Source organism: Rattus norvegicus, chromosome 13 (assembly GCF_021556685.1).
Source record: "Rattus norvegicus strain SHRSP/BbbUtx chromosome 13, alternate assembly SHRSP_T2T, whole genome shotgun sequence".
NCBI classification, from domain to species: Eukaryota; Metazoa; Chordata; class Mammalia; order Rodentia; family Muridae; genus Rattus; species Rattus norvegicus.
In genome coordinates this window covers 44,688,804-44,707,217 of record NC_141546.1, presented here as the reverse complement: position 1 = coordinate 44,707,217, position 18,414 = coordinate 44,688,804, and the positions used below count along the sequence as shown (strand labels likewise).

The 18,414-nt window shown below is 42.3% G+C and overlaps 2 protein-coding genes across 2 annotated transcripts in view; both read left to right on the top strand.

The window, feature by feature from the left end:
• The window catches only part of Pfkfb2 (6-phosphofructo-2-kinase/fructose-2,6-biphosphatase 2), a 54,839-nt gene extending 50,863 nt beyond the window's left edge, over positions 1-3,976 (top strand). The window contains exon 15 of the mRNA XM_087580014.1: positions 3,876-3,976. Within this exon, the coding sequence (XP_087436140.1) occupies positions 3,876-3,971 (96 nt within the window). The 3' untranslated portion in view covers positions 3,972-3,976. The remainder of the gene's footprint in view (positions 1-3,875) is intronic.
• Positions 3,730-14,448, top strand: C4bpb (complement component 4 binding protein, beta). The gene is given in 6 exon segments (NM_016995.2): positions 3,730-4,067; positions 4,563-4,733; positions 6,079-6,255; positions 6,818-6,911; positions 13,582-13,708; positions 14,244-14,448. Coding segments are annotated over 6 exon segments (777 nt in total). The 5' UTR covers positions 3,730-4,015; the 3' UTR covers positions 14,400-14,448.
• Positions 14,449-18,414: the final 3,966 nt, after the last annotated feature.

The window sequence follows — 18,414 nt, the reverse complement described above, 5'->3', positions numbered from 1 at the left end:
TTTCTTTCTTCCTTGACCAAGTTATTATTGAGTAGAGCATTGTTCAACTTCCATGTATATGTGGGTGTTCTTCCCTTATTGTTATTGAAGACCAGCTTTAGCCCATGGTGGTCTGATAGGACGCATGGGATTATTTCTATCTTTCTGTACCTGTTGAGGCCTGTTTAATGATATGGTCAGTTTTGGAGAAGGTACCATGACATGCGGAGAAGAAGGCATATTTTTTTTTGTTTTAGGATTAAATGTTCTATAAATATTTGTTAAATCCATTTGGTTCATAACTTCTGTTAATTTCTCTATGTCTCTGTTTAATTTCTGTTTCCATGATCTGTCCATTGTGGGGTGTTGAAATCTCCCACTATTATTTTGTGAGTTGCAATGTGTGCTTTGAGCTTTAGTAAGGATTCTTTTATGAATGTAGGTGCCCTTGCATTTGGAGCATAGATTCAGGATTGAGAGTTCATCTTGGTGGGTTTTTCTTTTGATGAATATGAAGTGTCCTTATCTTTTTTTGATAACTTTTGGTTGAAAGTCAATTTTATTCAATATTAGAATGGCTACTCCAGCTTTTTTCTTGGGACCATTTGCTTCAAAAATTGTTTTCCAGTCTTCTAGTCTGAGGTAGTGTCTGTCTTTGTCTCTGAGGTGTGTTTCCTGTATGCAGCAAAATGTTGGGTCCTCTTTGCGTATCCAGTCTCTTATTCTATGTATTTTTATTAGGGAATTGGGTCCATTTACATTAAGAGATATTAAGCAATAGTTATTGTTGTTTCCTGTTATTTTTGTTTTTAGAGGTGGAATTATGTTTGTGTATCTCTCTTCTTTTGGGCTTGTTGCAAGAAGATTACTTTCTTGCTTTTTCTAGGGTGTGGTTTCCCTCTTTGTGTTGGAGTTTTCCGTCTTTTGTATGGCTGGATTTGTGGAAAGATATTGTGTAAATTTGGTTTTGTCATGAAATATTTTGGTTTCTCCATCTATGTTAATTGAGAGTTTTGCTGGATATAGTAGCCTATTTGTGTTCTCTTAGTGTCTGTATGACATCTGCCCAGGATCATCTGGCTTTCATAGTCTCTGTTGAGAAGTCTGGTGTAATTCTGATAGGTCTGTATTTATATGTTACTTGATCTTTTCTTCTTACTGCTTTTTATATTCTTTCTTTGTTTTGTGCTTTTGGTGTTTTGACTATTATGTGATAGGAGGAATATCTTTTCTGGTCCAATCTATTTGGAGTTCTGTAGGCTTCTTGTATGTTTATGGGCATCTCTTTCTTTAGGTTAGGGAAGTTTTCTTCTATAATTTTGTTGAGGATATTTACTGGCCCTTTAAGTTGAGAGTCTTCACTCTCTTCTATACCTATTATCCTTAGGTTTGATCTTCTCTTTGTGTCCTGGATTTCTTGAATGTTTTGGGCTAGGAGCTTTTTGTATTTTACATTTTTTTTTGACTTTTGTGTCAATGTTTTCTATCTCCAGGGTTGTCTCCCTTTGAGCTTTCTTCGTTATTTCTATTTCCATTTCTAGATCCTGGATGGTTTTGTTCAATTCCTTCACCTGCTTAGTTGTGTTTTCCTGTAATTCTTTAAGTGATTTTTGTGTTTTCTCTTTAAGGGCTTCTACTCATTTACCTGTGTTGTTCTGTATTTCTTTAAGGGAGTTATTTATGTCATTCTTAATGTCCTCTGTCATCATCATGAGATGTGATTTTAAATCCAAATCTTGCTTTTCTGGTGTGTTGGGGTATCCAGTATTTGCTTTGGTGGGAGAACTAAATTCTGATGATGCCAAGTAGTCTTAGTTTCTCTTTCTTAGGTTCCTGTGCTTGCCTCTCACCATTTGGTTGTCTCTGGTGTTAGCTGGTCTTGCTGTCTCTGACCATGGCTTGACCCTACTGTAAGCCTTTGTGTCAGCACAGATGTTGGCCTTACCTCTGCTCTCAGGGTGTCAGCACTCCTGGCTACTGTCTTTCAGCTCTGGGCACAGGAGGAGACTGGAAGGATCTACCCTGACTGCTAGTAGGTTCCTGTGTCCAGAGGGCTCTAGGGGGGTTCCTCTTGGGCCAGGAATGTGAGCAGAGGTAGTGGTCTCCCCTGAGCTCTCAGGATTGTCTGCACTTCTGAGAGCAGTCCTCTCTCCAACAGGATTTGGGTACAGAGAACTGTGGGACTGGGTCTGCTCCAGGTACAGTCTATGGGGACTCTTGAATGTGGACTAAAATATATTTTGTGTTATGCTATAACTAGGTGTAGTGCCCATAGACTCATATGTTTGAACAAGCCTATGGGGGTCAGGTTGTAGAATGTGGTGGTTTAAATATGCTTGGCCTAGAGAGTGGCACTATTAAAAGGTGTGGCCTTGTTGGAATAGGTGTGTTACTGGGCTTTGAGACCTTTCTCCTAGCTTCTGGTTCTCTTCGGAGTAAGATATAGAACTCTCAGCTCTGTCTCTAGTGCCATACCTGCCTGGATGCTGCCATGTTTCCTGCCTTGTTAATAATGGACTGAACCTCTGAACCCATAAGGGAGCCCCCAATTAAATATTGTCCTTTATAAAAGTTGCCTTGGTATGCTGTTTCTTCACTGCAATGGAAATCCTAACTAAGACAGCTTAACTAAGCATTAAGCTGTATACTGCTGAGGTAATGTCCTGGCAAGTGCCCCTCCATTGGGGCAGACATAGTGCTTCCCTCAGGCCATACAGCAGAGGTCATCTGCTTTTGGAAGCACCTTTCTATCTTTCCAACAGGCCAAATGTAGAAGTATAACTTCCCCAGGCACTTGGATTTCTCATTCTTTCTCTGAACTACCCTCTGCCTCCATGCAGCTGCTTGTCAACCTCCATTGCATACTACATAACTGTATTCTTCCTCTTCACCACCTCCTCTTGGCAGTTACCAAGATTTTCAGGCTTGCCTGCTCCGTTGTTTTTCCTTGGAACTAATAAAATTCTTTACAAGTTTCCTTATGATTCAATTTTAAAATTCTTCTTACCAATTAGACTAAGAACCCCAAAAGAAACTCTCAGTTCCCCCACAATAATTGAGCTTCCATTCTTCGGTACTGACATGGTCTGGAGGTAGCTAATATACCGAATCTGATCTGGTATGGATGAATGTACTGTGGCATTCAAAGCAAGGCTGCTTTGGCTCACAGAAGGCTGTGCTCCAAGCAAGGTCCCTGCTGCCTCCTAGGAAGATTGTTATCAAAGTTATTCATAATGAGCTGTTGCTACAAAATGTGGACACCAGCTCAGGATAGGTGGCTAGGCTGAGCCATTTCTGATTCAAGTTGAAGACTATCATTCCTTCTAAACTTATTCCAGGATACTGCATCATTGAAACAATAGCCTACTGCCCATGTAGAAACTACCACTCCAATATAAGCAGCCCCTCCCCTCAGATGCCTTGTGGGAGGCATTGCCTCTCTGTTGTCCTGCCCACTAGGGCTTTCCTGAAGTGTGTCTGATATACACCAAAGGCATTCATTCACAGCTTGCGTATCATCTGCCTGTTAATACTATCCTTGGCACAGATGAGAATTTAGAAAAATGGGGAGGAAGTAACACTCAGTTTGGTCTTTTCTGGGAAAATACCATTGATCGGCACCCTGTCTGTCCCCAAAGCTGGTGAGAGCCGTAGGCAGTGAACTGTAAACACTGGAAATATTGACAGAAGTCAAGGTCGTGGCAGGAATATTTGGCTCATGCCTGTTGGGTAAGAATAAACCTGCAGTCTAAAGCAACTGCAGGTCCACTGATTCGCATTTCTAGAAACTGGGAAATTTCTTAAGATTTTAATTCTGGCAGCTCTTTAATTGTCTCTTTGTGGTTGCAAATCCACTGGATACACTGTCTTATTTCTGCTATTCTTCTCTATTACAGGGTAGACTTTCTTTTTCCCATCTGTTACAGGGGAAATATAATTCCTTAGAAGGAAGTTGTTTTGATCTGACGTCTTTAGAGGATGCTTTTGACTGATATCAGAGTTTAAGTCCATCGTGGGTCAAGTAACTGGTCACCAAATGCTTTGTTTGGTTGTGTGCTGTCTGATATGGTTGATTTCTGCCTTAGATGGTAAGTATGATTTCCATATAAGATATCTCATGTCAATTTGTGGGTTAAGAGGCATTCTGTATTTTTAATGAAATTTATAATATTGAAAATTCTCAAGTGAGGTATATGCTCTATACTCATTGTGAGCTTTAATATACATTGATGGTGATCTTGCCCCCTGAGATGGGTAGTCATTGCTGACTTGCTTTTCTTATTCTGGGATCCCAAAAAGTGACACTTTCAAAATCCTGAGATGTCAACTATTAAGGAATCTAGGACTGATACTTGGGAAGGGATTGCTTGTTAGGGAATGGATAACTTGTAGCTGGATTTAAATACAATATCCATTATCTGTTTGGAAGTGTAACCTTAGACATTCCTGGAGAATGAGAGATGGGGATTCTCATACAATGGAAGAGATAGGCCGGGATTAGTTCAGCAAAGAGTCTGAGGGAGGAATGTTTTTGCGGCTGGTGATAATGCCAGATGATTCTGTTCTCCTTTTCCCTCCAACAGGGAGCTGTTCAGAACCCCCTCCGGTGAACAATAGTGTGTTTGTTGGAAAGGAAACTGAAGAACAGATTCTGGGAATTTACCTTTGTATCAAAGGCTACCACTTGGTGGGAAAGAAGTCTTTGGTCTTTGATCCCTCGAAGGAATGGAATTCGACCCTCCCTGAGTGCCTCCGTGAGTCTGGTTTTTCTGGCCATACTGTCATCTCCTATATTCCTGTAGGCCACATTAAAATTGCCCATCATGTCGGTCTGGAATTTAATACGTAGCCCGTAGTGAGCTGGAACTTGCAAAGCCCCTGCCAGTACTAGTATTTCAGGTGCATCAACAATGCCTGGGCGTCATGTTACTTTTAAACTAGGAAAACCGATTCTTCTCAATATGCAACAAGTAACATTCAAGTGACTTGCTTCAGGTGACAAAACTTACTGTTATCTTCTGTAATGACACAGCACAATTCTTCCAGATCTTTTTTATTAGTAGAACTTTTTAAAAGCTGTGTTAATTTTATGTGTGCACAATATTATACAGTTTGTTTCATATAAAAAATTATGTACCTCTCTGTTGACTGCTGGTTTCTACGAGAAAGAAACAGTTAAAATGTACAGCAAGAGAGAAAACAAGAAATGAATGAGTATATATTTGGCTAGATGAAAGAAGGGAAGACTTGCTTGGAATATAGGCACAAGGCTTTTGAGCAATGTTTTGTACAGCAGAATAATGAATATGCTAGTGATAGTATCTAGTTATGCACTTCATTGTGTGTAGTACGGTTGTAAATTATATTGTTCTTGTGTATGACCATGTTGTATGACAGCATTCCTGGAGAGACATGAAAAATGTCTACCCATCCCAGATAAGAAACTAATGACAGACCAAAGTTAAGAATACTTCCAAAATCCAGCTTGGTAAATCCATAAGTTTATTGCAGTTATTTGCAGAAGTATATGTGAGGGGTTACTTACAAGAGCACAAGTGACTCAAAGATAGCTGCATCACCAGAAGCTCACCCTAGCATTTATGAAGAATCACAAAAGCTAGAAACTTGCAGCTTTCCATACAACTTGCAGGCAAACTCAAAGGGTTGAAAAATATTTTCTAGACCACTCAGCTTGTCTGAGCAGCTCCCAACAGTCCTTACTGATTTATATAATCTTAAGGAGGGAAGAACTTGCACATCTGGTCAGGTTCAGGAAGTTCCTGAGACTCCTTAGATGTTTATTTGCTAAATCTTTTCCCTTTAGAACTTGCGGAGTCTTGATGAACCTTCTTTAGAATGTCATAGGTCTTAAAGAACTTTGGAGGAAATGTCCATAACAGATCAATACCTTTTTATCCACAATTATAGTACCTTGGGCTTTACTCATCCTGCATCGGAATATACCTATCCTTTTAGATTCGTGTGCATCAGTAAGTTCTGATTTACCATTGTCTTTATGAAAGCCATACTTCCTAAAGTGGGAAGTGGAACTTTTATTTCTTCCAATCCTCTTAGAGCACTGACTGTTTTCTTCTTCAGTGGGCCACTGTCCTGACCCTGTACTGGAAAATGGCAAGATCAATTCTTCTGGGCCTGTGAATATAAGTGGCAAAATCATGTTTGAGTGTAATGATGGTTACATCCTCAAGGGAAGCAATTGGAGCCAGTGCCTAGAGGACCACACCTGGGCACCTCCCTTGCCCATCTGCCGAAGTAGTAAGTGCTGTGTAGTTGATGAAAAATTGCTTTTTGGTGCTATATTAACATACAGGCCAGAATTAAAACCTTCACCTCCTGTCTTGTTACTTCTGCTTTCCCTATCCCCCAGTTTTTCCTCTCTCCTTTCTTCCTCTTTCTTCCCCTACTCTCCCAACTTTTGATCTTCCAGTTCCCATATCCTGAGTGCTGGAATTATAGGTGTGTCACCATTCCTGTTATCTGGTGGTCGAACCCAGGTCTTTGTGCATGGGAGGTAGGCGCTCCCATGAGCTACAGCTTCAACCCTAGTTTGCCTCCCCCTGCACTCTACCAGCTGGCAGCTCTACAGTGTGTAGCCCCATTCCTTGAACACTGCCAGTTCCTTGTAACTCGAGATAAGCTGGGGTGAGACCCTTCTCCATGGACGGTTATGGTTTTCATGAGAAAGAGAACATGCTCTGGGTCTCACTTAGACTGCTGTGAAGATGGCAGACTCTAGTGTACACAGAGCGTAGGGAGCACTGCCCACTGGTTGTACCTAAGCTCTCACAAATCTCACTCCAGTGTGTCTCTCCCTTAGGAGACTGTGAACCTCCTGAGACTCCTGTCCATGGCTATTTTGAAGGAGAAACTTTCACTTCAGGATCTGTCGTTACTTATTACTGTGAAGATGGGTAAGCACATGGCTTTTCAAACAGGGGATAGTGCTCCGCACTACACTGCTTTGGAGAATGACTGTCTGTGTGTACCTAATCCCATAATTCCTACTGCTGTAGGATTCTGGCTTATTCCAATTTTGAAATTTCTTCAATATCCAGAAAGCAGACACCTAGCAGAGCACCCTTCTTATCTTAGTTGTGGTAATTACTTCTTTGTTGCTGCAATGATGACCAAGGTAATGTAGGTAATGTAGAGGAAGTGTTATGTCTTATGGTTCCTGAGGGATAAAAGTCCATTCCTATCATGACAGGGGAGCATAACAGCAGGTGAGTGGTGGCTGGAGCAGCAGGTTGAGAACATGAAGCTTTAAACTCTCAAAGCTCTTCTCTAGTGACATACCTCCTTCATCAAAGCCATACTTCCTAAACTCCCCAAACAGTGCCACCAACTGGGGATGAAGTATTCAAGTGCTGGAGACTGTGTGGGGACATCATATTCAAATTACCACACTAATCAAAGTATTCGTTTCTTCTCAGTTCCAAAATGTTTTCTAAACAATCTGTTATACAAACCCAAAGCCTCGAGAATGATGATCATGTCAAGATACCAAAGGAAGGACTCAGGGAGTTTAGATGACTTTTATTATTAAATAATCCTTGGTGGCAGCAGGCCAGGAGACAAGGTCTGCACCATGCCTACAAGTCGAGTGCTATCTATGGACAGAGGGAACAGAGGAAACTGGGATCCTATTGCTCAGTGCTACGGAAATGAACTTCTCCTGGGTGTGCTTTGCTTGTCCATTAGGCCTTATCGTCCTTCTCTGTTTTATTGTTTGCAAAGGAGGGAAGTTACCAGCAGCTCCTCCCACATCAGCACATGTATCTACAGTCTGCAGAACACCTAAAAGAATAGAGTTGCTGTGACTGCCTCAGATAAAATGAAATACTTCCCCTCCTTCACCCCTTCAGAGTTTGATGCAGTTTACTCAGAGTTTACTATCTCCTTCAGTCTTGTATCACTCCGTATCTTCCAATCATGTGTTGAGATAAGGCCATAGATACACATTATTTTTAGATGTAACAGTGCGAGTATAACCCCCAACACAAGAGAAGCAAGGTTAAGAGGTTTGCTAGCAGGGAGTACAGAGCACATGACCATTGGAACGGCAAGTTTGGCTTCCGGTTTGGAAGACTCACTAGTTGGTAGCATTTATTATAGGTCCAGAGGATAATATTCCATTGGCTATCCACTGGTACAATAGCCAGCACCTACCATTGAATTGGCCAGATGAAATCACCATTATCTTTTCATCTACTGTGGGTGACTCAGGGCAAACCCAACTATTATTAGTATGCTAAACACCAGTGTTAACCCAATAGCCCAGTGGAGGAGCAGGGTCCCTGCTGCCTACTTAGGAGAAACAAGAATGTTTAATAGATATCAAAAGAGGTATCTGCACCACTGGGTGAGATATATGCTATGATGTAGCCTATGTCAGAAGAGCTTCGAGGATAACGTTTGGCCATGCTGCAACTCAGGAGAGAGAAAAGAGATAAACACTACTGGGAGATGCATTTGCTTTCTGTTTGTATAATATGTCCCTTTGTGAATAATTTCTGCGATAGGGCATACTTTAATCTTAGACCTTATCCTAGCATGATAAACATAGTAATGGTTGGGGCCTTCTAGGGTCACATAAAGTATCCTATGGACGGTGTTACTTCAGTTTGATCTGAGAGGAGCAAATTTCTGTCAGGTCCTCATGCTGACTGAAGAGATCTGTTCACTTAATCTGTAGTCTAAATGCTAGGAGTTTCTGTTGGGTAATTATAGCTATTGCTGCTGGCTTGTTTGTCTGAGGCCTTTTATTGAAGGCTTCAGGGAGGTAAATGGGAGTCTGTCTTTAAAACCTGAGTCAGCTACTATTCATATGTTTGATGTGTCCTGCTCCTGATGAGTCCTGGTCTAATTGGGTTGAGAAGGGTGGATGCAAGACCCGCAGCAGGCTTTGGTTACTCATTAACTGTTTCACTTCATGACCTATAAAATGGTCTTGGCAGTTTTCAGTCAACTATGGATTCCCATATAGAGAGTCCAGTGAGCACTGAATGGTAATCTTTTGGATGACTCTTTTTCCTGGAAAACATATCAACTTAAACTGAACCATGAACCTGGTAGACGGTCAACATAGTGTATTTTCCCTCTAAGTGTGTACTATGGATATCACTGAGATCATCCCACATATTTTCGGTAAGCATATACAATGTCTGTAAGCATATGTTTGGTAAGCATGTGCCATATAAGTCTTCATTAAGTTGTAACAGCCTACCTGGCTTTCTGGCATGTTTGTCCATTCAGCTGAGTAGCCTGGTAGGGTCTTTTTCAGTCTGACCAACCTCATAATTTCTAGGCCACTGTAAGTGTTGTGGAGCAGCACCATGCTATAACATTACTTGCTTGTGTGGTATACATTCCTCATATTTCTCCTTGGCTCTTGTCCCAACAGTAAGTGTCTGTTAATGGGCTACTGTTGACTCTGACACCGAGGAAACCAAAATGGGCTTTGAACATGACCCAACTTTTTGTGCTTATAATTAGGAGTTTCTCATCTACATAAGTAGGATCCTTACTGTGTGGAGGTTGGTCCGCTAACCTCTGTAAACTTGGCCTTCATCAACACGAAAGCTTTCTATCGTTCAGTGTTAGGCTACCGTCCTTTGTTAGGTGTGATTTCATTTTGCTGATCCACCAATTTATAATTGCTTCTCCTCCCTTTACTCATGAGTAGTGGTCCAACATTTCATTAGGTGCAGTCACTCCTTCCGTTTGATAGTTACTGAGGTACCAAAACTGTTGACATTCTCTACTGAGGGAGATGTGTTATCTACCCCTTCTGTCTAAGATACTCTTACTTAACCAAAGTGGTTATCGGCACTGTCCCTGACTGTGGGTGAGTCTATGACTAAACTATCTAGCCTCCAGTGGGTAAGTAGTCAGAATCTTGACAACAGCTTCTAGGCAAATGGGTTTTGTGGTTATTAAGACTTCATATTAAGACACCATTGCTTTTGCAACAGACACATATTAGCACCTTAGGGTATATTAACCATCTGTATACCCTGTACTTGTTCCACAGCTTGTCCTATTTCCTTAAATGCCACGGAATGAACTTCTGTCCAGGCCTACACCTATTGGTTTATAGAATAGCCTTAGGCAGGAAGGGCCAGGTAGCCAAGGCAGGAAGGCCTCTACTAGCCAAGTAACCCCACGCATTTCTATGCTTGGTTAACCATGTAAAGAAGCAGAAAGCTTGTACCTTGTCCGCTACATCTGTAGCAATACTTTTGTTTTATTGTAAAAGGGAACATTCAAATATTTCATAAACAATCCAGGTCCTTGGACCTTGTCTGGATTAATGTCTTATCAATCTAATGCAATATTTGACTAGTCTCTGGTTTCGTTCATTCTGCTAGCTCAGATATTGTTATCCCATGGCATATTGTGAGGCTGTGTAAATAATCCTTAGGCAACATGGTGAAAGTCCACTGATGGCTTTTCCAGGAAAAGGCAAATGATTCTTGCCTTTCAACTACTATATTGGAACTGAGGAAATTGTTGGCTGAATCCCGTACACAGGGCACAGTGGTGATGGTTCAGTTTGAGTGTGTTTGACACTTCAACAGTATAGCAGTGTTAATATAGCCAGAGACACCTTATTTAATTCCCAGTAACTTGCTGTCTTAAGCTATGTACCTTTTTTTGTGTACCCAAGATTTTGGGTAGGGCATGACAACAAATGAAAGGGTTTGCCTACCAGCATAGTGAGGTTTACCTTTCCCAACTCAGATTGTTTCTGTGATATCTCGGTGCTCCCCATGCCCTTGGAAACTACTGGTATATGACCTCGGAGTCAGTGGTACCACTGGTGTGGCCTGATTGGCCTTTTGAACAAGATATGTTTGTTTTCTAGATACCCTAACCAAAGTTTCTCATGGGTAGTTTGCAAGTCCTTCCCCTCTAGTATGCCAGCTCTTAATAAATTCCGGGGTTATGGCATAGACCTTTGAGGGCATATGCCCTAATCTCTAAAAGTGAGCACTGGGACCGTTTGTCCACTGGAGCTTCCAGTTCCTGTTAAATGGTTTTTAAATCTATCTGAGTTTCTATATTTAAGTGTATATTTGGCCCCAGTAGTTATCTGCATAGTGACTCTTTCTGTACTATAGGGGACCAATATGTAGCCAACTCTATATGAGAAGTCTGTTTCAGGAATGTGGAAGCTTGGACCAAGTCTCTATTCATTGTTTTCTCCAGAGCCAGAGACTCATTATACTGTCTGAGGCAGGCAGTGTAGATGGCACAAGGATGCATCATCTGGTCCAGTTGGTAAACACTGTCTTTTCAGGAATAAGGGTTGGAATCTTTTCTTAAGGGTGTGATTTCCAAAATTTTTTCATCCCTATTTGACTTCTTGTCTACTTTCCAAAATTGTATTCTTGCTTGACAATTTCATACATGGGAATACTGTATTTTGTTAATTTTCACATTTCCTACTGGCACAAAATTCCTTCTTTCTAACAAGTTTCTCTCCTATTCCTACGTTCTATGTTCATGTGTTGGCCAGGGGAGAACCTGCTGATTTAACTAGGGCTGAGTGAATTTCAGAGACTTTTTCTGTGCCACTCTTTTTTCACACTTTTGTGCTTTGTCTCTGTCTCCACCGAATCTGACACTATTTGAGCTACCTTTTATATCTATTGACAGAGCACCATATGAATATCCGAGCTCATCCCTGACTGGAGGTACCCAGTGCAAGATGTCATCTTTTAAATCTGTTGTACAAGTCATGATAAGCACCAAAAAAAAAAAAAAAAAAAAAGTCAAAACACACATTGCAGGTTCATGCCAAGTCCCTTTAAATATGACTGCAATTCCTCCATGGATGTCTGTATTTCCCTTAGGATGGGGACATCTTTAGAGTTGGGCCAGATATGTCTAATGGCAGTAGTCAGCCGCATGGTCAGTAGCTCCACACTTACATCGCAGGGATTGACTGCGGCTGCTGCTGCTACAGTGCTAAGGAGAATGCCACCCGCCTTCATGTCCCGCAGTCTCAGTAGGCACACACTGTTCTTGCTTGAACTTGGCTCTCAGTTCCACTAACTCTAGAGGAGTGAAGGGGCACATTAGGGGGATGAAGACAGATTGCCTGAGTTCTGATCTTCAAGGGATCTCTGCGTTGTCTTCTGTGTCTTGGTAGTCTGCAGTAGAATCTGTGAACGTTCATGTGCCAGTCACACTTCTTTGCTGGCCTGTTTTTCTACTGACTTGTGCCACTCTGGCTTCTCTTTCTAACTTGGGTTCTTCCTGCAACCTTCCCATGAGCCAACTGTGGCTCCCTCGCTGATGACTTCATTGAACTAGACTTATTGTCACCACAGGCAGCAGCGACTGCTCAGGGTTCCTTTTGTTTTCCCACAAATGATTTGTTCGTTGCCTTCACCTTGGCTAGCAACTACTCTCTTGTCCTTTTGAGGTATCCATGTACTCATAGGGTGCTTCCCACATAATGGGGCCACATCAAATCACATAGATGGTTTAGGCCAGCCTGGGATTTCCCTAGTAGAACCCATGTCCACATCCAGAATCTGCTCGCTCAGGTCCCCTGTGCAATTCTGCTGACAAGGCCAACATTATGGAAACTCTAGGAAGGAAGGCCTGAGAGGCATTGAGAGTGACAACTATGTCAAGATACCAAAGGAAGAACTCTGAGGAGTCAATGGGCATTTGGACATCTTTGAGTTTCAAGCAATCCTTGCTGCCATCAGGCTAGAGAACAAGGATATACAGCAGGCTTACAAGCAGACTAGCATCTGTACACAGGAGTGGAGGGAAATCAGATCCTAGTGCTCGGTGCTGCAGAGACAAACTTCCCGTGGGCGTGGATGGACTGTATGTCTACTAGGCTGTCCCTCCCTTCTCCATCCTACTGTTTCCAAAGGAGGGAAATACCCTCCCCACCAGCACATATGCCTACAACCTGAAGAGCGCCTGTAAGAACAGGACTGCTCTTACTTCCTCAGAAATAGACAATGGACTGTTCCCCACAGAATTCAAGAGCAGAAACCTTAAAGAAAGAAACAAACAAAAATCAGAAATATAATGATTTAGCATTTAGACCCTTGAAGCATTGTATAAGGTCTAACCCTCCTTCAGATGCTCTGGTCTCCCTCCCTAATGGGTCTCTTGCCTTAATCATGTCGTGTGACTTTACCAGCCTTTAAGTCCCACCTCTCAGTTTTATATTAACTTCTGTTTTTATTCTGATCACACACTGCTGCTCTCCTTTAGCCCATTCACCTGCACCTGCATTTTAGAGCTTAATACAGGTGCCATTTGGGTAATGAATGATCAAACACTTCTCCCCTCACCTGTCCATTCCTCTCTCCACCCCCAATACACTGGCTCTGAAGTTCTCACTTTTCTCCATGTTATTCTGCCTTGACTCATCCTTTGGGTCCACCCACCATTTCAGGAGAGCTGTTTTACTTCATAGCTGTTTTCTTAGAATGAAATAGCTTAAGCAGGAATGTGGATTTGATCACAGTTGGAAACAGTAAAATACAGCTACAAAAAAACCAGCCTCTATTTCCCTGCTTAGAAGTGTTGTTCTATCATCTCCAGGTACCACCTAGTGGGCACACAGAAGGTGCAGTGCAGTGATGGAGAGTGGAGCCCGTCCTATCCTACCTGTGAGTCCATCCAGGAACCCCCCAAATCAGCTGAACAGAGTGCACTTGAGAAAGCTATTGTAAGTAAGGGGGTGTTATCCATTTTGAGCTTAGCTGCAGTCTCAAGACGGATGTTACTCTTAGCATGTGCTTTAGTAGCTCAGTTCTGGGTAATGGTTTTGAATGGGTTAACCTTGACTTGATTGCAGAAGGGGCCCAATCCAATGTCAACTCATATATCTGTAGAACATTCCTACTCATCACCATCATGACAAACACCCAACCCTTTTACGGGATTTATTGCCTCATTTGTCGTATAGAACAAGGTATACTCAGTGCCCGATATCTGTAAGGCCTGGCTGCTGTGAGAAGCTGCTTCAAGTCTAGATTCCAAGACATTCTGAACACATTTATCTCCATTCAGACTAACTTTAGCCCGTATTTATATCTGGAGAAATATTGATGATTATATTTAAACCAGAAAATGTATATGACTGGTCAAGTTGAAGATTCACATGCATGTGGAATTCCCTGGGTTTGTGGGTTACTTATTTCAGAGTAGAGAGCTGACTCTAAGCTCCCTATGTGTAACTTTAAACATCTTTCTTTCCCTAGCTTGCCTTTCAGGAGAGTAAGGACCTTTGCAATGCTACAGAGAACTTTGTGAGACAGCTAAGGGAAGGTGGAATAACAATGGAAGAACTTAAATGTTCTCTGGAGATGAAGAAAACTAAGCTGAAGTCGGATATTTTACTGAACTACCATAGCTAAGCAGAATGGTTACAGACAGACACCTATGAATAAATTGCTTCTAAAGGTGCTTGTGGGTCTTTCCTTACTGGGCGGAAATGCAAGGTCATGTGGCCGTCCAGTGGACTTACTTTATGGAAGTGTGTGTGGGGTGTCTGTGGAAATGTTTCTTAGAATGTAGAAGGGCCAGGTATGGTGGTTATTGACCAGGGTTGACTGCAGAGCATAGTTCTCTGGCTGGGTGGGGAATGAGAAAGCTTGTGTCTGATCTGAGTGTACATCACATCAGACATGGATGATAAGTCAGAGTTTTCAAAATATCTGAGGCAAGAGCTAACTTCATTCTGGAGAAAATATACTCACAACAATTGCATCTTTAAAACTGCTGATTGAGTCTCACACCCTGCCTGACACAATCTCTCCAAGCACTGAAGGTTACCGACAGCGCTATTGGTTATTCTGACGACTTGGTAAAAGTCCCCATTGCTGAAGACACACATGTCTGTGGCATACAACATAGAAAACGTTTGGCACTCAACTGGAAGCCTCATCCCTTCAGAATAGTAGGGATGGTGCTAGAAGGTGCTACCCACTGCTGCTAGAAGAGAAAAGGAACCATTAACCTCCCTCAGCTATGACCCTGCAAGCTCTAAGAATGAACTGCATATAAGATATGCCCACTGATGTAATAGTGGCTAAGGGTTAGGGGAGTAACCACCCACTTTCTGATTGGATTCAAGGCCTGCTTTGTGAAATGGTACCCATTGCTGACACTGGGAAAGTGACCAAGAACCTGAGACTAGACAGGTCTTAGGTGCTACGGGAAATGTACTACTATTATTCTGCCAAAGGAACACAGCAATGAAATGACTCCTCGTGGCATACTGCTATACCCATTGGTCCGAGCATCACTCAACCCTTATCACAGAAACTACTTACAGTAGATGATAATTTACACAGATGCCTGTAGAGCTGGATGATACTCAGAGACAGAGAGAGGGTCGGGGAGACTGAGACAGACTGACAGACAGACTTGGAATACTTAACTCTGAATGAGATATCTTTATCACACCCCTTCCGGGAAGACTCGGGGATCTGTGCAGAAGAGAGGGTAGAAAGTGTATGGAAGCCAGAGGTGGTGGGCGACTAAGTGTACCTCATTTTCCAGACACAACAGGGAAGATGTATATGTAAATTCACAGAGGTGATGACAGAATACCAAGACTTGCACAAGCTCAAGCAGGACAAAATCCCCAGCATGGCGGAAGGCTCCTGGGCACAAGGCCCACCCCTAGCTATTCTTGACTGGTAGCTGCTGGGAAAGGAGAAATGACTTCTCTTCAATGGAGTGACTTTGATTTACTAACCACACTCCAGGGCAGGCCCATGCTCAGGAGGGTTAGTCAATACAGATTGGATTCAGTAATTTTTGTTTTCTTTTTGGGCTTTTGAGACAGGGTTTCTCTGGTATAGCCATGGCTGTCCTGAAACTCTCTCTGTAGACCAGGCTGGCCTCGAGTTTGCAGATCCACCTGCCTGTACATCCCCAGTGCTCACGTTAAAGACATGTACCACCATTGTTTAGCACTTTTTTTTTAAAAGAGAAAGAACATGAAGGCTTGTGGATAAAGGGAGTTAGGAGGAGTTGGAGGATGGGAAAATATAAAAACGTACCATGTGACATTCTCAAAGAGTAACTAACCATTAAGACAGAAGTAGGATTAGGCCCCAAAGTCTTCCCTACTCCATTAAGGAAGCCTGGTTTTTAAGCCTGATTTGGTAATTTATTGCCTTTTTGATGACTCCCAGCCTCACATCGCCATGGGGCTGAGATGTGAGGTGCACAGCGACTGTATTTTCAACTCCTTACTTAGAGAGTAGAAGATACAGACAGGAACTCTAAGGCTTTTCATCATCATGTTGTATGTAACTGACTTGAAGGCTTCCTTTACACTGATACTCACAGACAGAAGAAAAATACACTTTAGATATAAGAAGGCTCCGGGCATAACAGTGAAACAGCAGAAAGGAACGGAGGCCAGGGCTGTGGCTGCTTCCCCCATCTTCATGGAAGTCCTCACAGGTGAAAATACTTCCCTCCATTCCTTCTGAGTTACCTCATCAGGCAGGGCTTTCACTGGAGCATGGTGACAGGGTGGTGAGCTTTGATTGGCCAAGAATTTAGGGACTCGAGATTGGCTCAAATCCAATATAAACTTAAGGACTGGGCAGTGAACTCAGATCTGTACCCTGATCCTGGTCTCTGGAGTCGGATTTCCCTGGAATTCGTCACGTGACTCACTTCTCACTCCCTATTTGTTCTGCACCCAGAACATGTATGACCATTCAAAACATCAGAGAAGCCTTGGGCATTATTTGAAAGGATTATAAGAAACGAACTTTTAAGTAGCTAAGTGTCTTCTAACAGACACATTACCTGAATATATATATATTACTTGAGGGCAGTTAGAATGAAAAGGACTCCAGAGCAGTGCACTATGGGAGCGCAGATGGAGAGGAACACTTCTGTTTGGGAGGAGATGAGGGAAAATATGTTTAAAATGTCATAATTATTTTATTCTTGTATTTACATTTTTTGTTGCTGATTTGGACACAGGGTCTCGAGTAGGAACTGGCTGGCCTTGAGCTCCCTTTGTAGTTGAGAATGATGTTGAACTCCAAATTCTCCTCTCTCTATTTACCAAGTCTGGGCATATAGATATGTACTACCCTGGCCAATATTTGGAATGTTTTTAGAATTTAGGACACATGGAATGTTTTGCAGCATTTCCAATGATAGTCATGAAGGAACAGAAAATCTTGAAATATAATCTTAATTAAAATAACAAGTATGTGTGATATGGGCTTATACTCTTAAAGCACTTATGTGTTTTAAAGTGAATATTTGATTTACTTTTTTTTTCAGAAAGGGTTGCTGAGATGCAAGAAACATGGACCATGTTTAGGCAATAGCACGTAACTTGGGTTGACTTGAGTGAAACATGACTAAATGGTAAAGGATAGGAAGGTTCGTGAAATCCAGCAAATAAAGAATTTTGAAGGCAGATTAGAGAATTCGCACCTCTTTGGTTAGGCAGTGGATAGGAGTGGCTTTCAAGCCATGGGGTGAGGACAACATGGAGGATAGGTTCTCACGGTATAAGGACAACCAACTGCAGCATGGCTTGAGCTGGAAAAGGAGTGAGGTGGGGGAACCAATGAAAAAGGGTTACGGCAGTGCTTCATGTGTGCTCAGTTCATGCTGGAGGCTTCTCCAGTTTGGGTTCTATTGCTGTGATGAAGCCCCATGAGCAAAAGCAAGCTGGGAAGAACTACACTTCTACTTTGTAGTTTATTATTGAAGGAAGTCAGGACAGGAATTGAGGCAGGGCAGGAACCTGGAGGCAGGAGCCCATGCAGAGGTCATGGAGGGTACTGCTTACTGGCTTGGTTGGTCTGCTTTCTTTTAGTACCCAGGATTACCAGCCCAGGAATGGCACCAACCATAAAGGGCTGGACCCTCCCCATCAATTAAGTTATGATCAGGAAATGCTCTACAGGCTTGTGTACAGCTCCGTCCTCTGGAGGCATTTTCTCAGTTGAGGTTCCCTCCTCTCAGGTAACTTTAGCTCAGTGTTTCTCAATCTGTGAGCTGCCATCCCTTTGGGGGCTGAACAAACTTTCACAAGGGGTAGCATATCAGATATCCTGTCTATCAGCTATTTACATTATTATTCGTAACAGTAGCAAAGTGACCACTATGAGATAGCAGTGAAAATCATGTTATGGTGGCGAGTCACCAAAACATAAGGAACTGTATTAAGGGGTGTTAGCATTAGGAAGGTTGAGACCCAGTGCTTTAGCTTGTGTCAAGCTGACATAAAACTATCCAGCATAAGAACTGATTAGGTTTTACAGACTGGTGTCCTCAGAATGAACCGGTACCAACTGGGTTAGTTACCACAGGAGTCCTGGTAAAAGAATTGCGTCCAGCTCCATTCCTTCTTTGCCTCATGCTTGTCCTCTTGCCCTTTAC